Source organism: Myxine glutinosa, chromosome 14 (assembly GCF_964187855.1).
Source record: "Myxine glutinosa chromosome 14, kmMyxGlut1.1, whole genome shotgun sequence".
Taxonomy (NCBI): Eukaryota; Metazoa; Chordata; class Myxini; order Myxiniformes; family Myxinidae; genus Myxine; species Myxine glutinosa.
The window spans coordinates 15,730,570-15,753,227 of NC_136274.1; the positions used below are offsets into that span (position 1 = coordinate 15,730,570).

Here is a 22,658-nt window from a genome sequence, read left to right on the forward strand (position 1 = left end):
AGGCAGGTCCAAGAGTAGGCAGGTCCAAGAGTAGGCAGGTCCAAGAGTAGGCAGGTCCAATAGTTGGCAGGTCCAAGAGTTGGCAGGTCCAAGAGTTGGCAGGTCCAAGAGTAGGCCGGTCCAAGAGTAGGCCGGTCCAAGAATAGGCAGGTCCAACAGTAGGCCCCAGGGCAGGCCCCGTAGTAGGCCCAACAGTAGGCCCCAGGGCAGGCCCAGTAGTAGGCCCAACAGTAGGCCCCAGGGAAGGCCCAGTGGTAGGCCCAGCACGAGAGGGTAGGAGTAGGCAAGTCCAAGAGTAGGCCCCAAGGCAGGCCCAGTAGTCTGCCCCACGGCAGGCCCAACAGTAGGCCCCAAGGTGGCCAAACAAAAGTAGGCAGCAAGAGTTCGATCAACTTCAGGTCGAGAGATTGCAGCTGGACACTCTACAACCCCCAAAACAGCACTCTGCCATAAGCCCTCCTCCAAAATGGCCGCTCACTACTCTGAATCACCTTCCTGGCCACTCCCCTGCCCCACAGCCAATCATAGGCTTTATCCACATGGACCAAACCACTTGGTCTAACTCACAGGGGGGTGTGGGGGAAGGAAGAAGAAAAAGGTCACAAACCGTAACACCTCCCCCGGTCCCCCCCCCCCCTTAAAGAAGAAAACTTTACCCCAAGAAAAGTTTTCTTTCACAAAGGCAGGATAAACAGTGCAAGCATAAACTTAACCCAGCATAAACAGTGCAATTAACAAACAGCCATCTCTCCTTTGTGACATTTACAGGCATCATAGCTCATATGCAGGGGCACGAAAAAAAAATCTCTTAAGCTCGAGATAGAGCATCTGCAATGACATTATCTCGACCCGAAATATGTACAATTTTCAAGGGGTACGGCTGTACTAAAAGCCCCCATCGGTTCCCTATCAGCTGCTTGTAGAACAACGCTGTCTAATTCACTAGAGTCAATATCTTGATGCTTTATATGACCTACCAACTGGCCGGCTGAGGTCGGCCTCACGCTCATAGTACCTTTCAAGCCTATTAACGTGGCACACCCGGCGGAGTTTACATCTGTCGTGGGTCCGCACCACGTAGTTCACCTCTCAGCTTTTTTTTCGACCAAGTAGGGACCGCTAAACTTCGCCAATAGTGGCTCCCCAGGCAGAGGTAGTGAAACTAGCACGTTGTCTCCAGGCCTAAAATTATGAGATGTCGTATTCAGGTCAAAACGGGCCTTCATTACTTGCTGAGATACTTTCAAATGTTCCTTGGCGACATTGCAGGCGGTGGTAAGTCTTTCCCGGAAAGTACCTACATAGTCCCAAAGGTTAGGGTTCTCCGTCTCTTCGAGGAATCTCTCTTTCACTACTGGGGAAACACAAACCCTATTGCCAGCCAAATCATTTCACAATACGAAATGAATACCCTCTATGGGGAGAGTGGGGACTATTCCTACCATCATGGGTCCTGTGACCAAATCAGACTTCAAGTTCACCCTATGTAAGGGGACTGGGACATAACGACCTGCAATGCCCTGAATTAAGGCACTCGCTTTCCCCAAACTACTCAAAGTCAATGGTAAAACGGTAGACAACATCAACGACTGGGCAGCCCCAGTATCCCTCAGAATAACTACGGACTTGACTTTCCCGTCCCAAGACACTTGGCCCTTCGACACAAAGGGTTTATAATGGTCCTGTACGGGGCTCGTAAGGTCCGCAGTATCCTCAGCCTTAACTGTAAGGGCACGATCCCTGTGGCTATCCACTTTGGTTCGAACCAATGCAATAGGTCTAACGGAGTCTCCCTGCTTCTCCTCCCTTTGCAATTTCCAACAATTCGACTTCAGATGTCCCCTCTGTTACAGTAATAACACGTGGGGTCGGTCCCCGGCGAGATGCCTGACTCGACCACTCAAGCTGTCTACCCAGAGACGGCCGCACTAATGGACCCCTTTGGTCTGTCCACTTCCCCTCTGACCGGTCCTCACTAACCCCCTTCTTGTTATCCCAGGTAGTACCATAATGAGGAAAACCAAAGCCTCTCTTATGGGTAAGTTCATAATCATCTGCACCAACAGCAGCTTTTTTCAACTCAACAACCTTATGATCCGTAAGGTGTGTCCTAATGTCCAAGGGGATACTGTTCCTGAACTCTTCCATCAAGATAACCTCCCTTAGATTACCATAGGTCCTATCCACCTGGAGAACGATACCACCGATCAAAACAAATTTCCTTCTCCCTCGCAAATTCAACAAATGTCTGTCCAGCCTGTCTTTTTAAGGTTCGGAACTTCTGCCGGTATGCTTCCGGAACTTGCTCATCGGCTGACAACACAGCCTTTTTAACAGCCTCATAATTATCTGACTGATCCGCCCACAGAGCTGAATACACTTCCTGGGCTCTCCCTATGAACCCACTTTGTAGTAGCAGGGTCCAGTATTGTGACGTTTTGCTATCTTTTCAAAAGACAGAAAAAACGTTTCCACCTCCTCCTCGTTAAACTTGGGAACAAGCCTAATGTTCCGAGTCACATCAAAGGAATGAGGGAGATCATTTTGACCCCCACCCGAATCGATGGAAACCGGTTGGGCCTGTCCCACCTGAATTTCAAATTTTCTTAACTCAAACTCTCGTTGCCGTTCTTCTTTTGCTCTTTCAAACGCTCTTTGCTTTTCTTCCTTTTCTCTTTGCTGTTCTTCCTTTTCTCTTTCAAACTCTCTTTCCATTTATTCCTTTTCTCTTTCGAACCCTCTTTCCTTTTCTTCCCTTTCTCTTTCAAACTCTCTTTGCTGTTCCTTGTCTTCTAACTTTAGTCTGAGCTGTCTTTCTTCTGATTCTACCTGGGCCAATTCCAAGGCGTCACTCCTCAATCTTACCCATGGTTCTAAACCCATGCGACTGACAATAGCCGAAACAATCTCCGCCTTCTTCATGCTAGATGTCCCACTAACCCCAGGATGATCAGCTATAGCTCGTAACTCTACCTTACATAACAGTTCTACATCTTGCACTGACACAGCCCCTTCTTCTCCAAAAATTCCTTTACTTCAAAATCAATCTCCTCAGCCATGGTGTACGACTGCAGTAGAAGTACCAGCACCGTAAACAAGTCAAATTATCTGCCAATTAGAAAACTTACAAATGCGGAAAAAAACAACCCAAAACACATGTATCATATAATCCAGCTCCCGGACGAGCCCCCAATTTGTTACGGCCTGAAGCACACCAAGCCAAGCCTTCAATCACACTGTCTTTATTTATGGATTATCACACGAAAATCTCTTCCTACACATAAAACCAAGAAGGGAGAAAAGAGGGAAAAACCCAAATAGGCCAGTCCAAGAGTAGGCAGGTCCAAGAGTAGGCAGGTCCAAGAGTAGGCAGGTCCAAGAGTAGGCAGGTCCAAGAGTAGGCAGGTCCAAGAGTAGGCAGGTCCAAGAGTAGGCAGGTCCAAGAGTAGGCAGGTCCAAGAGTAGGCAGGTCCAAGAGTAGGCCGGTCCAGGAGTAAGCCGGTCCAGGAGTAGGCCGGTCCAGGAGTAGGCCGGTCCAGGAGTAGGCCGGTCCAGGAGTAGTACGGTCCAGGAGTAGGCCGGTCCAGGAGTAGGCCGGTCCAGGAGTAGGCCGGTCCAAGAGTAGGCAGGTCCAACAGTAGGCCCCAGGGCAGGCCCCGTAGTAGGCCCCAGGGCAGGCCCAGTAGTAAGCCCCACAGCAGGCCCAAGAGTAGGCCCCAAGGTAGGCCCAACAGTAGGCCCCAGGGCAGGCCCAGTGGAAGGCCCAGCACGAGAGGGTAGGAGTAGGCAAGTCCACGAGTAGGCCCCAAGGCAGGCCCAGTAGTAGGCCCCAAGGCAGGTCCAACAGTAGTTGGCAGCAAGAGTTCGATCAACGTCACCCTTCAGGTAGAGAGATTGCAGCTGGACACTCTACAACCCCCGAAAAAGCACTCTGCCATAAGCCCTCCTCCAAAATGGCCACTCACTCCTCTGAATCACCTTCCTGGCCACTCCCCTGCCCCACAGCCAATCATAGGCTTTGTACACATGGACCAAACCACTTGGTCTAACTCACAGGGGGGTGTGGGGGAAGGAAGAAGAAAAAGGTCACAAACCGTAACAATATTATTGGAATAACCCAAACTTTTGCACAGTACTGTATATGGAATGAAAAGGGCTGAAAAACGAAAACTGCAGGGTACAGATACTTTTAGCTGTTGAGGTGTTGAAAGAAGTCCCGCAGTGTAATAAAAGCAAATATATTCATCGGCTCTGCAAAAGAAAGTGCTGGAAGAATTTTAATGTTGAAAACACCTTGCTCATTTTTTTTTAGAGGGGGGTGTTTATGAAAAGGAGCCAATAATTACAGTTTGGTAAATATAACGGACTGTGTCATCTCTTCAAAACAAGGGCCATATAAACATGAATCCTAAGTCGTCTGCAATTTGTGACGTTAACTTTACACGAATTAAAATTTTGCACGATGTTGTGAAGTTTTCTTTAAATTGTGTCAGTTTATAGCAAGACACAACAAGTAGTGTTTGATTATTTCTTCACAGATCTGTAATGAACAGTGCCCGGTGACGTACGTAGTTCAATAAACAGGAACAGTCTGCAATGCTCGTGCTTCAAAAGGTACATTGTCGTGATGCAAGAAAGAGCCTGTCAAGGACTTGTCGTGTCTGCTCGAGAACAAACATTGCCAGACAGGGCAGTTATGAAATGGTCGTAGCATTCCAAGTTGACAGAATAACAACACAAGAGGACAATCACTCTGCGCGACCATGAAGTGCATGAGATCCTCTCCATGCTCTTCTTGCTTAAGTCCATCCGTTCCATTCTCACAAATGACCTGCAGACACTCAGTGGCATTCTGCTGCAAATATGACAACCGATAAGACAGAATGGCAATGGCAGGCACTCGAACACTCTCCGTGCTTTGCCTGACATACGCCTGTATGAGTGCTACCCATTCCCAAAGCTGAAAGAGAATGTAAGAGGCATGTAATCTCGCATCCTGTTCAAGCTTCAAGCGGTCACAGGGTGCACCATTAAACGAGTCAACTCCAATAATGGTGCAGATAGAACTATCTGGCTTCCAGCTGTGGCAACATGTTGTTTAACGCAATGGAGGGATTGAACAAGCTTGCATCGAAATCAAATATTGGCTCCAATCGAATTGCCATCACCATTACCTGTCATGTGACCCTCCGGGAAACCGAGTAAGCAACACCACAACCTGCAACACATCGCCCATAAATGCACGTGTCTGGAAATGCTGCGGTGGTGTGCTGCCGGTGAATAAATTGCGGGGAAAGTGATCCTTAATCCTTCAGATGATTGCATGAATCTGAGTGTACCAATGTACCATCTGCATTGACATTGTGAATGTTGAAGCTCCTAGAATATCTCTTGAAAATAATAGGCCATTGTAGCGGCTACCGCTGGGTTTTCACAATCGCCTTGCACCTATCAAGGACGCGGAGCGATCACCATGCCGGGCTCGTCCAGGACGCCCGGGCAGGCCCGCGCTCAACTTGCCAGGCCTCGGTCGGGACGCCCGGGCATGCCCGGGCAGGGTCGCCCTCAACTTGCCAGGCCGCAGCCAGGACGCTGGGCCACGCCCCCTCTCGCCTTTCCTGGGCAAACGCTCCGGGATAATATGTATATATATTGCTGCCCGATAAACGGGTTTTTCAGAGTGCCTGAGTGTTTGGTTTGATTAAAGCAACTCGGATGAATTCCAGCTTTTTGTCGCGTCCATTCTTCCGATCGACGTGGGAGCCCCAGCTCCTTCATTGGTGACCTACCGACATGGACACGGCAGTCGCCCTTAAACTGCCTACCTTCTGGGAGGCTCACGCGGCGGTTTGGTTCGCACAGGCGGATTCCCTGTTCGCCCTGCGAGGCATCACGGCCGACGACACCCGCTTCCACCATGTGGTAGCAGCGCTCGGTTCGGCCACCGCGGCCCGCGCCCTGAGCCTCCTCGAGAGCCCGCCAGCCGCTGACAAATACGGCGCGATTAAGAAGCTTCTCCTCGACGCTTTCGCCCTCCCATCGGCGGAACGCGCACGGCGCCTGCTCGACCTGCCCGAGCTCGGCGACACGCGCCCTTCCGAGCGAATGGACTACATGCTTTCACTGCTTGGCGAGCACTCTCCGGCATTCCTGTTCCGGGAGCTGTTCCTCCGTCAGCTGCCTAACCCGGTACGCCTCGCCCTGGCAAGCACGACGATCACAGATCCCCGGGCCCTTGCCAGAGAAGCCGACAAGATCTCCGCCGCGGGTCAGCGCATCGCAGCGGCGACATGGGACCCACCGCCGTCCGACGCAACACCCATGGCGCCCGAGCACCCGGCACGGTCGACGACCCAACTGCCGACGCAATTGGCGGCCGCTACACCGAGCCGACCACCTCCAGCACGACGACCGGGGCCTCCACCTGACCAAGCGTGGTGTTACTATCATGCCAGGTTCGGACAGAAGGCCCGGACATGCCGACCCCCGTGCACCTTCGGCAGGCCGGGAAACGGCCGGGCCGGCGTTCATTACCAGCCATGAGCGCCGGCCACACGGGCAACTTACTGTTCATCACGGATAAAGCGTCCGGACGGCGCTTCCTGTGCGACACCGGCGCCCAACTGAGCGTCATACCCGCCTCTGACCAGGACAGGCAGTCCGCGGTTTGCGGCCCCTCCTTGGTTGTGGCCAACGGATCGACCATCCGCACCTGCGGCCCGCGCAACGTCACCCTCTGCTTCGGCGGCCAACGCTTTGCTTGGACGTTTGTAACAGCAAACGTGCCCATGGCTCTGCTAGGCGCCGACTTCCTCTGCGCACACGGACTGCTGGTGGACGTCCAACGGCGTCGTTTAATCAACGCCGAAACCTTCAGCTCCCTGGTATGCACATTGAGCAGCTCCGCGCCGACCGAGCTGGCATGCGCCATCCCGGCGGCGAACGAGTTTGCTCGCCTGCTCACGAAGTTCCCGGCCCTCACGCGGCCGACGTTTTCGGCCGTCGCAGTACGGCATGGGATTGAGCACCACATACCAACCACGGGCCCGCTGGTCTACGCCAGGGCCCGCCGCCTCGACCCAGCCAAGCTCGCCGTGGCGAAGGCCGAATTCTACGCGTTGGAGCACCTCGGCATCGTGCGGCGCTCCGATAGCGCGTGGGCCTCGCCACTGCACATCGTGCCAAAGCCGGGGGGTGGATGGCGCCCGTGTGGCGACTACCGCCGTCTCAATGACGCTACCACCCCCGACAGGTACCCGATCCCGCATATCCAAGACTTCTCCGCCCGTCTGGCGGGACGGGTCATTTTTTCGAAAATTGATCTCATACAGGGATATCACCAGGTACCTGTCAGGGCGGCCGACGTCCCTAAAACGGCAGTCATCACGCCGTTCGGCTTATTCGAATTCTTGCGGATGCCGTTTGGTCTCAAGAACGCGGCTCAGGCGTTCCAGCGCTTGATGGGCGGCGTGCTGCGTGACCTGCCATTCCTTTTCGTTTACCTGGACGACATCCTCATCGCCAGCACGTCCCGGGCCGAGCACCTCCTCTACCTCCGAACACTGTTCGGGCGCCTCAGCGAGCACGGCCTCATCGTCAACCCGGCCAAATGCCACTTCGGCACGACGGCCGTTGATTTTTTGGGCCACCACATCACCAAGAACGGGGCCGTGCTGCTGCCAACCAAGGTCGAGGCCATCACCACGTTCCCGCATCCCCGCACCATAAAGGCCCTGCAGGAATTCCTGGGAATGGTGAATTTTTATCACCGCTTCGTGCCCCGCGCTGCTCAACTCATGCGGCCCCTCTACGAAGCCCTCCGGGGCAAGCCGGCCAAGCACGACATCGCCTGGTCCGCAGCAATGGATGCGGCCTTCCAAAGCTCAAAGCGGGCCCTCGCCGACGCAACACTGCTCGCTCACCCGGTGCTCAATGCTCCCATTGCCCTCACCACGGATGCCTCCGACTACGCGGTGGGCGCCGTACATGAGCAATGGGTGAACGGGGTTTGGCTGCCACTCGCTTTTTTCAGCCGGCAGCTCCGGCCGAACGAGCTCAAATACAGCACGTTTGACCGGGAGCTCCTCGGTCTACACCTGGCCGTCCGCCATTTCTGCCACCTCCTGGAGGGCCGACCTTTCACGGCGTTCGTCGACCACAAGCCGTTGGTTTACGCCATGGCCAAGGTCACGGAGCCGTGGTCGGCCCGCCAACAGCGCCACCTCTCCGCCGTGTCGGAGTTTACCACGGACATCCGGCACGTCGCCGGCAAAAACAACGCCGTGGCCGACTGTCTTTCCCGGGCCAGCGCGAACGCGGTCCACCTGGGCGTGGACTTTGCGCTTATGGCGGCGGACCAAACCACCGACACCACGGTGCAAGCCCTCCGGGCGGCGGACACGGGCCTCCGCCTGGCCGACATCCCCTTCGCGGACACTGTCCTGCTCTGCGACGTCTCCCAAGGCCAGCCTCGCCCCATCGTGCCCGTCACCTGGCAACGCCGCATCTTCGCCTCCCTCCACGGCCTTTCCCACCCGGGCCGGAAAGCTTCCCAGAAGCTGGTGTCGGCGCGATTCGTCTGGCACGGCCTTCGTCGGGACGTCCGCGATTGGACCAGCACCTGCACGGCCTGCCAACGGGCCAAGGTCCACCGACACACCCAGGCCCCGCTGGCACCTTTCACCGTGCCCGAACGACGTTTCGACCACGTCAACGTGGATCTGGTGGGCCCACTCCCCCCGTCACGGGGGTTCACACACCTGCTCACCATGGTGGACAGGACCACCAGGTGGCCGGAGGCCGTTCCCCTCGTCTCCACCACCACCGCCGACGTGGCGCAGGCTTTCATCGCCACCTGGGTCGCCCGCTTTGGCGCACCGGCGGACATCTCGTCAGACCGCGGACCACAGTTCACCTCCGAGCTGTGGGGCGCGGTCGCCCGCAACCTGGGGGTCAAGCTCCACCGTACTACGGCCTACCACCCCCAAGCAAACGGGTTGTGCGAGCGATTCCACCGCTCCATGAAGGCCGCGCTCATGGCCGGCCTTCAAGACGGCGGTTGGGCCGACCGGCTGCCGTGGGTCCTTTTGGGCCTCCGCACGGCCCCCAAGGAGGACCTCCAGGCATCCACCGCCGAGCTGGTCTATGGCCAGGCACTACGCGTCCCGGGCGAATTCGTGCCCGACGCTACCAGTCCCTGGTCCGCAGCTCACCAGCGCTCGGACCTCCAGGAGGCCGCCCGACGGTTTGCCCCCGTGCCAACATCCCACCACGGTGACCCCCAGTCCTACGTCCCCCCAGCACTTCGCACAGCGGAGTATGTTTTTGTGCGTCACGACGCACATCGGGGGCCACTCCGGCCGCCGTACGACGGGCCCTTCCGGGTGCTGCGACGGGACGACAAGTCGTTCGTCATCGACATCGGCGGCAGGTCGGACCGGATTGCGGTGGACCGCCTCAAGCCGGCGCACGTGGACGTCGACCACCCACCACGGGTGGCCCTTCCGCCATGGCGAGGCCGCCCCCCGTCCACGGTGCCCCCCACTCGACCGCCCACCACCACACCGGACCCCCTCCCACGACCCGCCAGGGGTCGCTTCGGCCGGGTCATCAGGACCCCCCTCAAATTGACCCTGCCGGTGCAAGTCGATTCTGGGGGGACGTGTGTAGCGGCTACCGCTGGGTTTTCACAATCGCCTTGCACCTATCAAGGACGCGGAGCGATCACCATGCCGGGCTCGTCCAGGACGCCCGGGCAGGCCCGCGCTCAACTTGCCAGGCCTCGGTCGGGACGCCCGGGCATGCCCGGGCAGGCTCGCCCTCAACTTGCCAGGCCGCAGCCAGGACGCTGGGCCACGCCCCCTCTCGCTTTTCCTGGGCAAACGCTCCGGGATAATATGTATATATATTGCTGCCCGATAAACGGGTTTTTCAGAGTGCCTGAGTGTTTGGTTTGATTAAAGCAACTCGGATGAATTCCAGCTTTTTGTCGCGTCCATTCTTCCGATCGACGTGGGAGCCCCAGCTCCTTCACCATTGTATGCTGGTACTGTGGTCGAATTCCCTGCCTGGATGGTACTAGTCAGGTTCACTATGTCAATAAATTATATTTCGTTCAAAATCATGGTAGATTAGCAAACCTATACATTTTTGGAAAGGTTATAGCATAAGGAAACTAAAAATCAATGTTTACATTTGGAGAGATACCTGTATGGCGGCCATTTTGGATTTTCAAAATGGCCACTGTAAAATACATATTTTGTTCTATTTCTGCCTCTAATTACCCTAAAAACTTTTTAAAATACACTAAACCTATATTTTCAGGGACAAGGAATCCAATGAAAGTATGAAATTAGTGCTATGGGGAATGGTAAGACGCGAATCAAAGGTTTTGAATTGCAAAATACTGTCTTTATATTCGCGATAAGTTGCATAATCAAATACATGTTATCATTTTGTACCGGCAGTTAATAACATCAAAATGTGTCACAATAATTCATATCACCAAACATACACAGGCAGTCAGCAAAATCATGTATACACATGCGGTCAGTATAACTTCACATCTACACAGGCAGTCAATGACAAAATATACACAGGCAGTCAATGGCATCAAACATACACGATTACAGAATATGCCATTTAGAGTTCGTCATCACCGTCCTGTGTGTCGTATCCGACAATATAGTCCGCATCGTTTTCACAGTCCGTTCCACACAAGCAAAGGTCGGTCAAATTGATTGGCAAATCGAATTGGTCGAATGGTCGATGAATCGAATCGAATCGATCGAATTGGTCGAATGGTCGATCGGAGCGATTGGTCGAATGGAATTGGTCGATTGGTCGAATTGGTCGAATTGGTCGAATCGAATTGGTCGGAATTGGCAAATGTAAACATTGATTTTCAGATTTTCCATGTAATAACGTTTCCAAAAATGTATCGGTTTGCTAATCTACCATGATTTTGAACGAAAAAACATAGTGAACCTGACTATACTTTATTAGTTATTCTCCCACTGAGTGAGTTGTGATTTGTATTATCAAAAAATGGTGGAGAGCTGAGATGATAAATTGTTTTTCTCCATTGGTGGATAACACGATAAGCTGCTGGGGAATATAAACAGCTTCACAATAAATAGATGGGAAAAGTTCTGAGGCAGGAGGTAAATCCAGAGGTGGTGATGTATTAATTGTGGGAGATGGTGTTGTTAGAGGAAGTCGAAACCGAAAATATGGGGATTATTTTCTTAAGATCAGGTCAGTCTTTTGGGACTGCCACTGTTAACATGTAAACCAGTGCCACCTGCCGCATGATCGGGTTGGCGGCGACTAATCCGACACCCCTAACTGGCTTTATCAGTGGGGAGGGCGACGGTGACATCCTGCCAGGACCAAAAACAACACCTGGCAAAGGGCGGATGAGCTGTCTTTGGGAGCCAACGGCCATCCAGTAAGGAGATGGTGTCTCCTAAAAAACACCAATCCGGCTTGGGCCATTTCAAGTCATACAAAAGACTTTTAAATTGGTACGTGCTGCTTCCTTGCTTCAAAATGATTGAGCACGTACAATCCCTTTGAGTTGGCATCCATGGGGAGGTGTGGTGAAATATGTTGTAATGTCTCGAGCTGAGTGAAGAGACGGTCCGCGTCAAGGGATGACCTTGAGGGAGCTTATATAAACTGTGTCCATTCAGTGCGCGATGGGTGGCGTACTGTATCCCAGCGCTGTAGACTACTGAGATTTAACAGGTACGTAAATGTTTGCTTGCAAGGAACTAGAAAGAGATGTATGCTTTGATTGCCTTTCATGGAACTAATAATCTGCATTCATGTGTTGTAGGAATGGTATGAGAAATAGTTCAATAAAGCCTCATTTCTTGCAAGCGGTCTGAGTTTGATTCCACAACAGGAGGAGGAAATTCCTCTTGAGGAAATGCTCTGCTGAATACGCTGAGAAAAGCGGCGCCATTGTTATGACGTCACTGGTACCCAGAGTATTCTGGGAAGTGAGGGCACTTCCCCCAAGCTCAGTGGATGCGTTAAGTGTTTGTCTCGTTCGTGTGTGTGTGTGTGTGTGTGTGTGTGTGTGTGTGTGTGTGTGTGTGTGGTGTGTGTGTGTGTGTGTGTGAGCTCTATTACGAGCCTTAGCCCATGTGTTAAAATTATGTATGAAACAGAAACAACCGCAAAGACACAATATGCAGCTTTAATGGAGCCATCAAAAATAAGTAAGGTAGGTGTGTTTGTGTGTGTGTCTTGTCGAGATGGAAAAATAAAAATTATGACACCAACCTGAACCTCGGCAAAGGTTCCCTGTCGGTGAGCAGTTCATACACCTGATCCCACTGTTCGAGTGAATGAATGAATGAATGAATGAATGATCGTTTTAAGGCCATTTTCCCCGCTAAAGCGGGGGTTAGCCTTGCGGGCCCCATGACAATCATGGTTCCCTGTTTGAGGCAATGTTTTTATGGCCGGATGCCCTTCCTGACACCAACCCTTGGTCACGCTCTTACGATGCGCAGGGATACGGTGTACCTATTCTAAACCGGGGTACACACCGGGATCATTCATCCCAGCAAGCCGGTACTCAATTTGCCGACCTCGGAAGGATGACAGGCTGAGTCAACCCCCCTGGCATTAATTCAGCGATCAACCGGGATTCAAACCCAGGATCCTAGGATCCCAAGCCGGCACCCTAACCGCTAAGCCAACACCTTTTTTTTTTTGTTCGAGTGCACCAGCAATAAGCAAGTCAGTGGAAAATAGGGGACAAACTGTAAAAAAGAATTACATTTCATTGAAGCTGTGCACGTGTGCAATCGAAAATTAATTAATGCGTAAAAAAACCAATTAATTTCGTTTCAGTATTTTTAAATTGACCACTCAAATGAAACCGCCCATGGTACAGTCACTGCAATGTCCGATTCATGTCCCCTCGATTTTCAATCACAATTAATGACTTCTGTGAAAATGGTCGGTATTTAGTAAGCTTTCTTAAACCAATGGATCTAATATGTATGAAGATTTGATTACATTTTAAATTATACCAACGGTGTGGTGACCTATAAAGCACTGCAGGTCGTTTCCTTCTTGCGACGTTCTCCACAAATCATTGTGGTGAATGCAACGCGGCGGTGGGATGATGGAAAACGTCTCGATGGATTTAACGCTGCACATATTGGACAATAAAGCACAAGGAAGAATGAAACACAATACCCTATTCCTGTTAAAACTTCACAACTGGCAGTGCAACTTCGTGTGGAGAACGACATCAAAAGGCCATTCCGTCCGGCGTCACAAATTCCTGCTGTGAGATAAGGTACACAGAAGCTCACCTTAATCATTTCACCAAAACCTGCAAGTTTATCATCACGAAACACCCGAAAGAGCGAAGTCCGGCTCACAGAATGCAGACCTGACCGGGAATTTCTTCTGGCTTTCCATACGGGAAGTGCGTCGGTGAACTTCCTCAGTTTTGATAATAATCCATGGTGATGATGGAATATTCCCGTTGAGGATGAATGGGTTGACATGATGCCAGACTTTTTTGTCCACAACCAAAATTCGTAATAACATTCGCCTCGTGACCCAAATGGTACCAGTTTGACGAATTCATTGGACTTTGGTGAAGATCCCGATACTAGAATTTTTTAAGTGATTCTTCACCATTGAGTGACGAGGCCAAAAAACGATACCTAGCACTATATCTCAAAGAGTTATGGACAAATTCGGACGAAACTTGGTGGACAGATTGGGATTGTGACAACTGACAAGGACAAATGTATTGGACTTTGGTGAAGATCTGAATCCGGATACAGATACGAGAGTTCTTCAATTTTTTAACTGATTCTTCACTATTGAGAGGTGAGGCCAAAACTATATATAACACGGTATTTCAAAAGGTTGTTGACGAATTATGACAAAACTTGGTGGATGAGTTGGGCAGGTGACAAAAACAAGCCGATTGGATTTTGGTTCAGGTGCAGATCCGGAGTTCAGGTTCAGGTGCAGATCCCGGCCTATCAGTGGATACAAAAACTATTCAGCGGAGGTATGCACTCTACCGAGCACCGTTCTCGTTACAGTTGTTTTGGGGTTTTGGGGGGGGGGGGGGGGGGGTTTGGGATGAACATGGTTGTTGCTTGCAACATGGAACATGGAAGTAACAGACGTAGTTGGCAAATTCACCTTTTGATGAGATGCTTTCACAGACATCACAATCAAAAGACAGATATACAATCACTGATCAAGACCTCAGCAACTTACCATGAACTGCATGACCGAACAACAGCAACGACTACCCCTTCCACTCTAACCTCCGCAACAAGGAAGTGAGGCAGAATGATGATGTAGGCATAAAGAGCTGTTCAAATGGCTGGCAGAACTGACTAAACTTGCAGAAAACAACAACTCGCTGGCAAAATAATGCTGACAGGTGCTGGTGCAGAGTCATACAGGTTCAGGAACAAACAGAACCTTCTACCAGGAACAACAAAAGCTCATTGCCATCTGCGGAAAAGGTAAAACAACCTGCAAGTCGATACATTGGAGGAATACAAGAAAGTGAGCAGCTGTGACAACCATGGAGTAGCAAATACTTCCAGGCATTCCCTTGGAGGAGTTACATTTGTATCATAAGCATTTGCGTGAGTGGGTGGGGGGAGGGGAGGACAACAACCTCCACGAAACAAAACAACAAACTAAATTAAGGTAGGATTAGAAATCTACAAGAATGCCCAAATTAAGTAAAACTCCAACAAGTTCCTTTATTTACATGTTATGCACTTGAATATTATTGATATGTTGATATTATTTATTATTTACTATTTTTTAATTATTTAATTGTATTATTGATGTGTTGATATTTAATTTTTTTATAAATATATATTTTTTATTTTTCATTTTTTTATTTCATATTATTATTGATATGTTGATATTATTTATTATTTATTATTTTTTATTTATTTAATTGTATAATTGATGTTGATATTTCATTTTTTTATAAATATGTATATATATAGACTTGGCATTTAATATGGAATTTTTTTTTTCTTGACGGGTTTACTTTCTTAACTCAGTATATCAATCTGGTGAGTTTCTTTTACACTTTGGTGATTTATTTGTTAAAAAAACCATGTCACTGATTGTCTGTCGCAGCAAGAAGTCAACAACAGGATTATATCACAGGTGGCGTGGCAAAATGTACTGACAGGTGCATTTGATGATTTGCTTCACAGTCGGGTATACAAGGGTTGTTGCATTCTGTATTAGTGGAAAACAACTTCTGCACGTCTCCAAAAGTTATTGCCGCTTCCTCTGGAGATGGTCCGTCAACTCGACAATGCTGTTTGTCATGGAGTGGTGGCTTTACGAAATTACGGCATGAAACAGCGTGCTATTGCTCAGCAGTATGGCATCACTCAAGGTCAGGTGTCAAAGATCCTGAAACGAAATGCTCAGAGGGGTGTCCCTACTCCAATACCGAGGCCAGGACGTCCCCGCAGAACCACAAGGAGGGATGATCGCCAGCTGCACCGGTTAGTCCGCAATGGCCGTACCAAGTCAGCTAATCGGCTTAGGGCTGAGTGGCAGCAACTGACAAATGTGCCTGTATCCAGAAGGCAAGTCAACCAACGACTGGTTCAAGCAGGCTATCGTGCCAGACATCCCCTGAGAAAGCCACGCCTGACCAGACAACACCGCCAGCGCCGAATGCAGTGGGCCAGAGAGCACCGTCAATGGCAGCCAGGACACTGGAATCACGTGATCTTCAGTGACGAGTCTAGATTTCTGGTCTATCGTCAAGATGGCCACGTCCGAGTGCGCAGACAAGTGCATGAAGCCTAGAATAAAGATTGTATAGTGCCAAGAGTCCAAGCTGGAGGTGGTGGGGTGACCGTTTGGGCTGCTTTTCATGCAGGGGGCAAAACTGACCTGGTTGTTCTGAATAGAAACCTGAACCAGTTCAAGTACAGGGCCATTCTGGAAGAAACATTGCTTCCATTTGCTCGTGCAGCCTTTCGAGGAAACTTTGTCTTCCAAGATGACAATGCACGGCCTCATCGTGCTCGCGTGATCCAACACTTTCTTGCTGACCGTGGTGTAGAGCATATGGAGTGGCCTGCCATGTCCCCGGATATGAATCCGATAGAGAACTTGTGGGCAGAATTAACGCGTCAAATCGACCACTTGGACCAGCAGCCGACCACTGTGCGTGAATTGCAGCAGGCTATTGTCACTGCATGGCAAGCGATTCCTGTCCAAACCTTGGCAAATCTCGTGAACAGCATGCCTCAACGTGTACATGTTCTCCTGAATGCTCGTGGGGGTTACACGAAGTACTGAACTGTAATTTTACTGTCCGTAATCCCAGTCGTAATTTAACTTTTGTTTTTGTTAAAAAAAAATTTTGCTAATGTGCAAAATAAAGAGATACTTCTGGAAAACGTACAGAAGTTTAACACAGTACTGTCCATGAATTTAGTTCGATATCAGTTTACATCACTTTCAAGGATCAATTTATTTGTTTCGAAATGTCAAATGTGGTTTTTGTTTCTTTTAAAGGTCACATTAACAAAATCTAGAATAATTTCAACATAATTCCAATGAACTTTTGGTTCTAAGTCATCTTGAAAAGTAAGTTCACCGCCAGAAAAAAAATATTCCATATTAAATGCCAAGTCTGTATATATATATTTATTTATTTTTATTTAATATTATCATTGATATGTTGATATGTTGAATATTATTGATATGATATTACTAATGTTGATATGTACTTTAAGGAAAAGCCTTCGCAGACGGTGGGGTTAATGGGGAAAATTTATTTTGAAAATGAAGAGGATTAATGGGTTATTACTTATAAAAATTAAGGGGACTGGAAAGGAGAATGGAGAAGGATGGTTGGGAGGTGATGAGAGCAAGAAGAATGCACAGTGAAGGAAGAGGGTACGTGTTAAAGGAATGTTACAAAATCAAGCAATGAAATCTCAAATCCCAATTCCAAGCATAAATGTGTGTGAAAGGTGTGCGTAGGTGTGCGAATGCAAATGCTTCACTTCATTCCGGTTTAATAAGCATGGAAGACACTTCAATATGATTCTCCCCATAAAAGCCATAATACTGTCCGGCTGCATACCAATCCGCTACATCACATCTTCGTGCCGCATTCCAGCTGGAGGGTTACTGCTCAAGGCCACCCCTCTGGTAATGAAAGCAGTCGTCATTTTGCTTCCCAACAAATGACGCCAAATCAAATGTTTACCTCCATGCAGATCGTCACAGCTGCTCAGATTCCTTCATCACTGAAAACAACTTCCACCGGTGTTTTATCCCGCTCAATTTCATATACCAGCAGCAATTCGATTAATGCTCAGTTCTGATGTATGACTTCTGTGTGTTCATGTCCCCTTACCCCCTACTGGATGGTTTGCTCTCGTTTGCCTTTCAAGTAAATATCGACTGCAATAAAGTCGAGGAAAATGTTTGGATAGAACTGAACAGGAGAGAAAGAAGGAGAACCACCTTTCGAGGCCATTTTTCCCCACAGAGCAGGGGTTCGCCTTTTTCAGGCACCTTGGTCCCCTTTTTGAAGCAATGTTTTACAGCCGGATGCCCTTCCTGCCACCAACCCTGTTGGTCGCCTTTTCCAACACACAGGGAATTACCAGTGAGCTGGTACTCAATTTGCCGACCTCAGAAGGATGAGAGGCTGAGTCAACCCCCCTGGTGTTAATTCAGCGATCGACCAGGATTCGAACCCAGGATTCTAGGAATCCCAAGCCAGCACCCTAACCTCCAAGCCAACACCAGGCTATAGAACTGAACAGGAAAGAAAAGGGGAAAAAAAAATAAAAATAAACTGATACTGGTGGGTAAAAATGAAAATAGTGAGAAGTCAAAGAAAGGAGATAGACAAGAAATTGTGTAAGCAGGCAGGGAGATGGGGGATAGGGGACAGGGAGTGGACAGACATGACGCCGACAGGAAAGGAGGTCGGTGTCGATGTAAAACGAGCTTACGTAAGGATGTCCATCACGGAGGAGTTTGTGGAACACGTGACAGAACTTCCAGTTGAGCACGGCATTGCTGGTGAGAGGAAGACGACTGGCCACAGCCCAGAAGGTTTGAGCCCCTTTCTCCTGGTATGTCCCAAGGATACACAGTGATACTGTCAAGGCATCAACAATTGCCGGAAATACTCGGTCTTTTAAGTGACTTACCTTAGTCTTGTGCAATTTCGACTAGGCCACTTTGAGGAGCCCAGGTATCGGGCAATTTTGGGAAAATTAATGTTCGTTGCATAGTGATGTTTCTTATTCAGAGCACCACTTTTCCATGCCTATATCAACATATTTCAAACACCAATGTGAGAATTGTCTACCGAGGATGCATGTGGATATCGATGACCCCTTAACCCCCGACTTTCAAAAGGATATCCCTCGCGTGCTTCTCCTTCACAGGAACCTCCTGGCTGTTGATGGCCTTGTTTATGCTCACGTTCTTCAACACAGCATGGAAGTAGGGGGTGAGGGTGTGTTTGAGAAAGATAGTAATAATTTACAGGCAAACTAGAGAACACAGCTTGTATTGACCACAGGCAAAGTTTCAAGGTTACAGAAATTCTTGCACATGGAGTAATGATCGAAAAGTTAAAACAGGCTGGTGGAGAATCCAGTTTCTCTTAGCCAACAATCTTTATGGAAATAAGAGAGCAAAAAGTCATGAAAAATCCTAAAATTCCAAACAATAAGCGATTAGCGATTGACGCACTAGCTCTGGAGCACAAAGGAGTCATCGGGACAAGAATGTTGGATAAACCGACACAGGATGGACAAGCTGGACAGATGAACAATTTCCTTTGATCAGACGATTTGCTGTTATCGGCTATGGATATTTATCTGCAAAAACAACAGGTTTCCTAAAGACAAATTACAACACAATTACATTTATTACAATCACTTTGCATACCGATACTTGCCTTGATAATAATCATAAAAATACAGAAATCAGTGATTTTATCACAGCACTTCATTCAAAACACTGATGTCATATGGTTGAGAAATCACTCCACTCTGTACCTGTACACGGCTTTTTCAACCTGCCCCACCTCCCCTACCTTAATCTAATTCTTCCTCATGCGTTATCCCCACCTCCATCACCCTTTGTTATTCTATGTGATGTCCTGGAATTGCTCCGTGTTCTAGCTCCTCCATGAGCCTAGACTTTGCTTACAATAAAGCACACCATACAGTGATGTAAAGCACACCATACATTAATCTAAGGTACACCATACAGTGATCTAACGCACACCATGCAGTAATCTAACGCACACCATGCAGTAATCTAACGCACACCATACAGTGATGTAAAGCACACCATACATTAATCTTAGGTTCACCATACAGTGATATAACGCACACCATGCAGTGATCTAACGCACACCATACAGTGATCTAAAGCTCACCATACAGTGATCTAAGGCACACCATAAAGTGATCTAATGCACACCATAGTGATGTAAAGCACACCATACAGTGATGTAAAGCACACAATACAGTGATGTAAAGCACACCATACAGTGATGTAAAGCACACCATACAGTGATCTAAGGCACAGCATAAAGTGATCTAAAGCACACCATACAGTGATGTAAAGCACACCATACAGTGATGTAAAGCACACCATACAGTGATGTAAAGCACACCATACAGTGATCTAAGGTACCCCATAAAGTGATCTAACGCACACCATACAGTGATCTAAAGTACACCATACAGTGATCTAACGCACACCATACAGTGATCTAACGCACACCATACAGTGATCTAAAGTACACCATCATACATTCACCAAAAGTACATCAATGGCACATAAAGTCATCAATGGCCAAAAAAAAAATATTTAAACCAGTGAACATCACCTTTGGATGTGAACATTGAAATCTCACCAAATCAAGGACTTCAGGAAAATCAATTCAGGAAGGCGTCGATTTTTTTATTTAAATAGTAAAAGTCTCAAAGCTCAAAAGTGAAACCATAAAATTTCCCAAAAATCGAAGCAGGACAGATGGCAGGGTTAAGCACGCCGGAGCGCAATGTCGTTATCATGTGTGTGCATTGGTGGCACAGCATTGGTGTGTTTTTGCTTGGTTTCTTCATCTCATCACCATTTCCTCTTCTCGGTTCAATGTCTCCTCTGCTCTAATTTATACTTCCGTTTTGGAGCTCTTATACTCTTGGTAGGCCAAGGCCTAATTTAATCAAGGCCGATGTGCGAAACGTGCTTGGCCCGATGACCCACATATCACTTTTTGAATATGTTATTTTCCCTCTCGTTTCATTAAGTGTAAAGCACAATGTCTGCTTCATCATTCCAGTTCCACTCGACTTTCACTCATACAGCAACCACTAACTCTTCAGATGTGACGTGTTCTTAAAACAAAAATATAGTTTTCTCACCGCTTGGCATTTCTCAGCGTGGACTGGCAGAAAAAGCCGCCCGGACTGGCATAGAAAAAGCCACGCGGACTGGCACAGAAAAAGCCGCGCGGACTGACACAGAAAAAGCCACGCGGACTGGCACAGAAAAAGCCACGTGGACTGACACAGAAAAAGCCACGTGGACTGGCACAGAAAAAGCCGCGCGGACTGACACAGAAAAAGCCACGCGGACTGGCACAGAGAAAGCCGTGCGGACTTGCACAGAAAAAGCCGCGTGGACTGACACAGAAAAAGCCACGTGGACTGGCACAGAGAAAGCCGTGCGGACTTGCACAGAAAAAGCCGCGCGGACTGACACAGAAAAAGCCGCGCGGACTGACACAGAAAAAGCCGCGCGGACTTGCACAGAAAAAGCCGCGCGGACTGACACAGAAAAAGCCGCGCGGACTGACACAGAAAAAGCAACGCGGACTGACACAGAAAAAGCCACGCGGACTGGCACAGAAAAAGCCACGCGGACTGGCACAGAAAAAGCCGCCATCACACAGCAGCATTGTTGCCATCGATAACGACGCATCAAACAGAAATAGAGCGTTATCAATCAAAGTAGCAGTCTGTTTGGCATCTAGGGACCGAGCACTTGCCTTGGCAACACACACCAGGATGCCACAGTCATGTCAGACATTGAAATTGTGAATAGTTTCCTAATTACATTGTACACGCTTCTCTGTGAGCATAAGACAAGGTTAACAAGCGTTACGCCAAGGTCCCCCGTCGGGGAAGTGATGTGAGTTAACAAAGTGGAACACGCAGAAAACATGCTATGATATGATATTTCGCTCACAAGGGTCAGGCAAACATGGAGGCGGCCATCTTGGATTTTGACAAGTCGACCCAATTTTCAATAGCGTTCTTCCTTATGCCTAGATGCACCCCCACACCAGAAGGTACTTCGCTTATTTTTCAAGATATTTCGCTCACAAGGTTCAGACATATATATGGTGGTGGACGTCCTGGATTTTGACGTGGCGACCCACTTTACAATAGCGGTCTTCCTTATGCCGAGATACACCCACACACCAAATTAGAAGTTGGTACTTCGCTTATCTTTCAAGATATTCTTCTCACAAGATTGACATACATGGCGGCGGCCATCTTGGATTTTGACGTGGCGACCCAATTTTAAACAGCGTTCTTCCGTGTGCCTAGATACACCCACACACCAGATTAGAAGTTGGTACTTCGCTTATTTTTCGAGATATTTCGCTCACAAGGTTCAGACATATATATGGTGGCGGCCATCTTGAATTTTGACGTGGAAACCCAATTTTCAATAGCGTTCTTCCTTATGGCGAAATACACCCACACACCAAATTAGAAGTTGGTACTTCGCTTATTTGTCAAGATATTCATCTCACAAGGTTCGGGAATACATGGCGGCGGCCATCTTGGATTTTGACATGGCGACCCAATTTTCAATAACGTTCTTCCTTATGCCTAGATACACCCACACCAAATTAGAAGTTGGTACTTCGCTTATTTTTCAAGATATTCATCTCACAAGGTTCAAACATACATGGCGGTGGCCATCTTGGATTTTGACGTGGCGACCCAATTTTCAATAGCGTTCGTCCTTATGCCTAGATACACCCACACACCAAATTAGAAGTTGGTACTTCGCTTATTTTTCAAGATATGCAGGTTACAAGGTTCAGACATACATGGCATCAGACATACATGGCGGCGGCCATCTTGGATTTTGACGTGGGTTGCACCCACACACTAAATTCGAATGCGGTCTTTTCGCTTATGCACGCATGCATGCCCGCACGCACGCACGCCCGCACGGACGCCGCACGCACGCACGGACGGACGGACACACGGACGGAGGGGAAAGCCATCGTCCCCCTTTCGATCCGCTGTGCGACGGGGGACAACAACAAAGGGTGTGCAAAGCTATTAAATGTACTCTCAAAGCTATTAAATGTACTCTCAAAGCTATTAAATGTTGAAATCCTCTGCTCTTGAAAAGTACCCTTGGGAGGGACGCCAAGCTTGATAACTTGAACATCTGCAAGTGCAGCAACAGTTTTCATTCCATTATCTCTTTTGAATATATGAGATCCATTTGCTGGAGGCTCGGCTGAGTCACTGGTGTGGTGCCCCATGTAGTCACTGGCTCGGCTGAGTCACTGGTGTGGTGCCCCGTGTAGG

The 22,658-nt window shown here is 48.9% G+C and overlaps 1 protein-coding gene across 4 annotated transcripts in view; it reads right to left on the bottom strand.

Moving 5' to 3' along the window:
* LOC137439215 (huntingtin-interacting protein 1) overlaps positions 1–22,658 on the bottom strand; it is a 425,088-nt gene that overhangs the window by 365,057 nt on the left and 37,373 nt on the right. For all 4 annotated transcript variants that reach the window (XM_078768130.1, XM_078768129.1, XM_078768132.1 and 1 more), the window contains exons 2-3: positions 18,441–18,504; positions 18,024–18,166 (exon numbers count right to left, since the gene is read on the bottom strand). In XM_078768130.1, the coding sequence (XP_078624256.1) occupies positions 18,024–18,166; positions 18,441–18,504 (207 nt within the window). The remainder of the gene's footprint in view (positions 1–18,023; positions 18,167–18,440; positions 18,505–22,658) is intronic.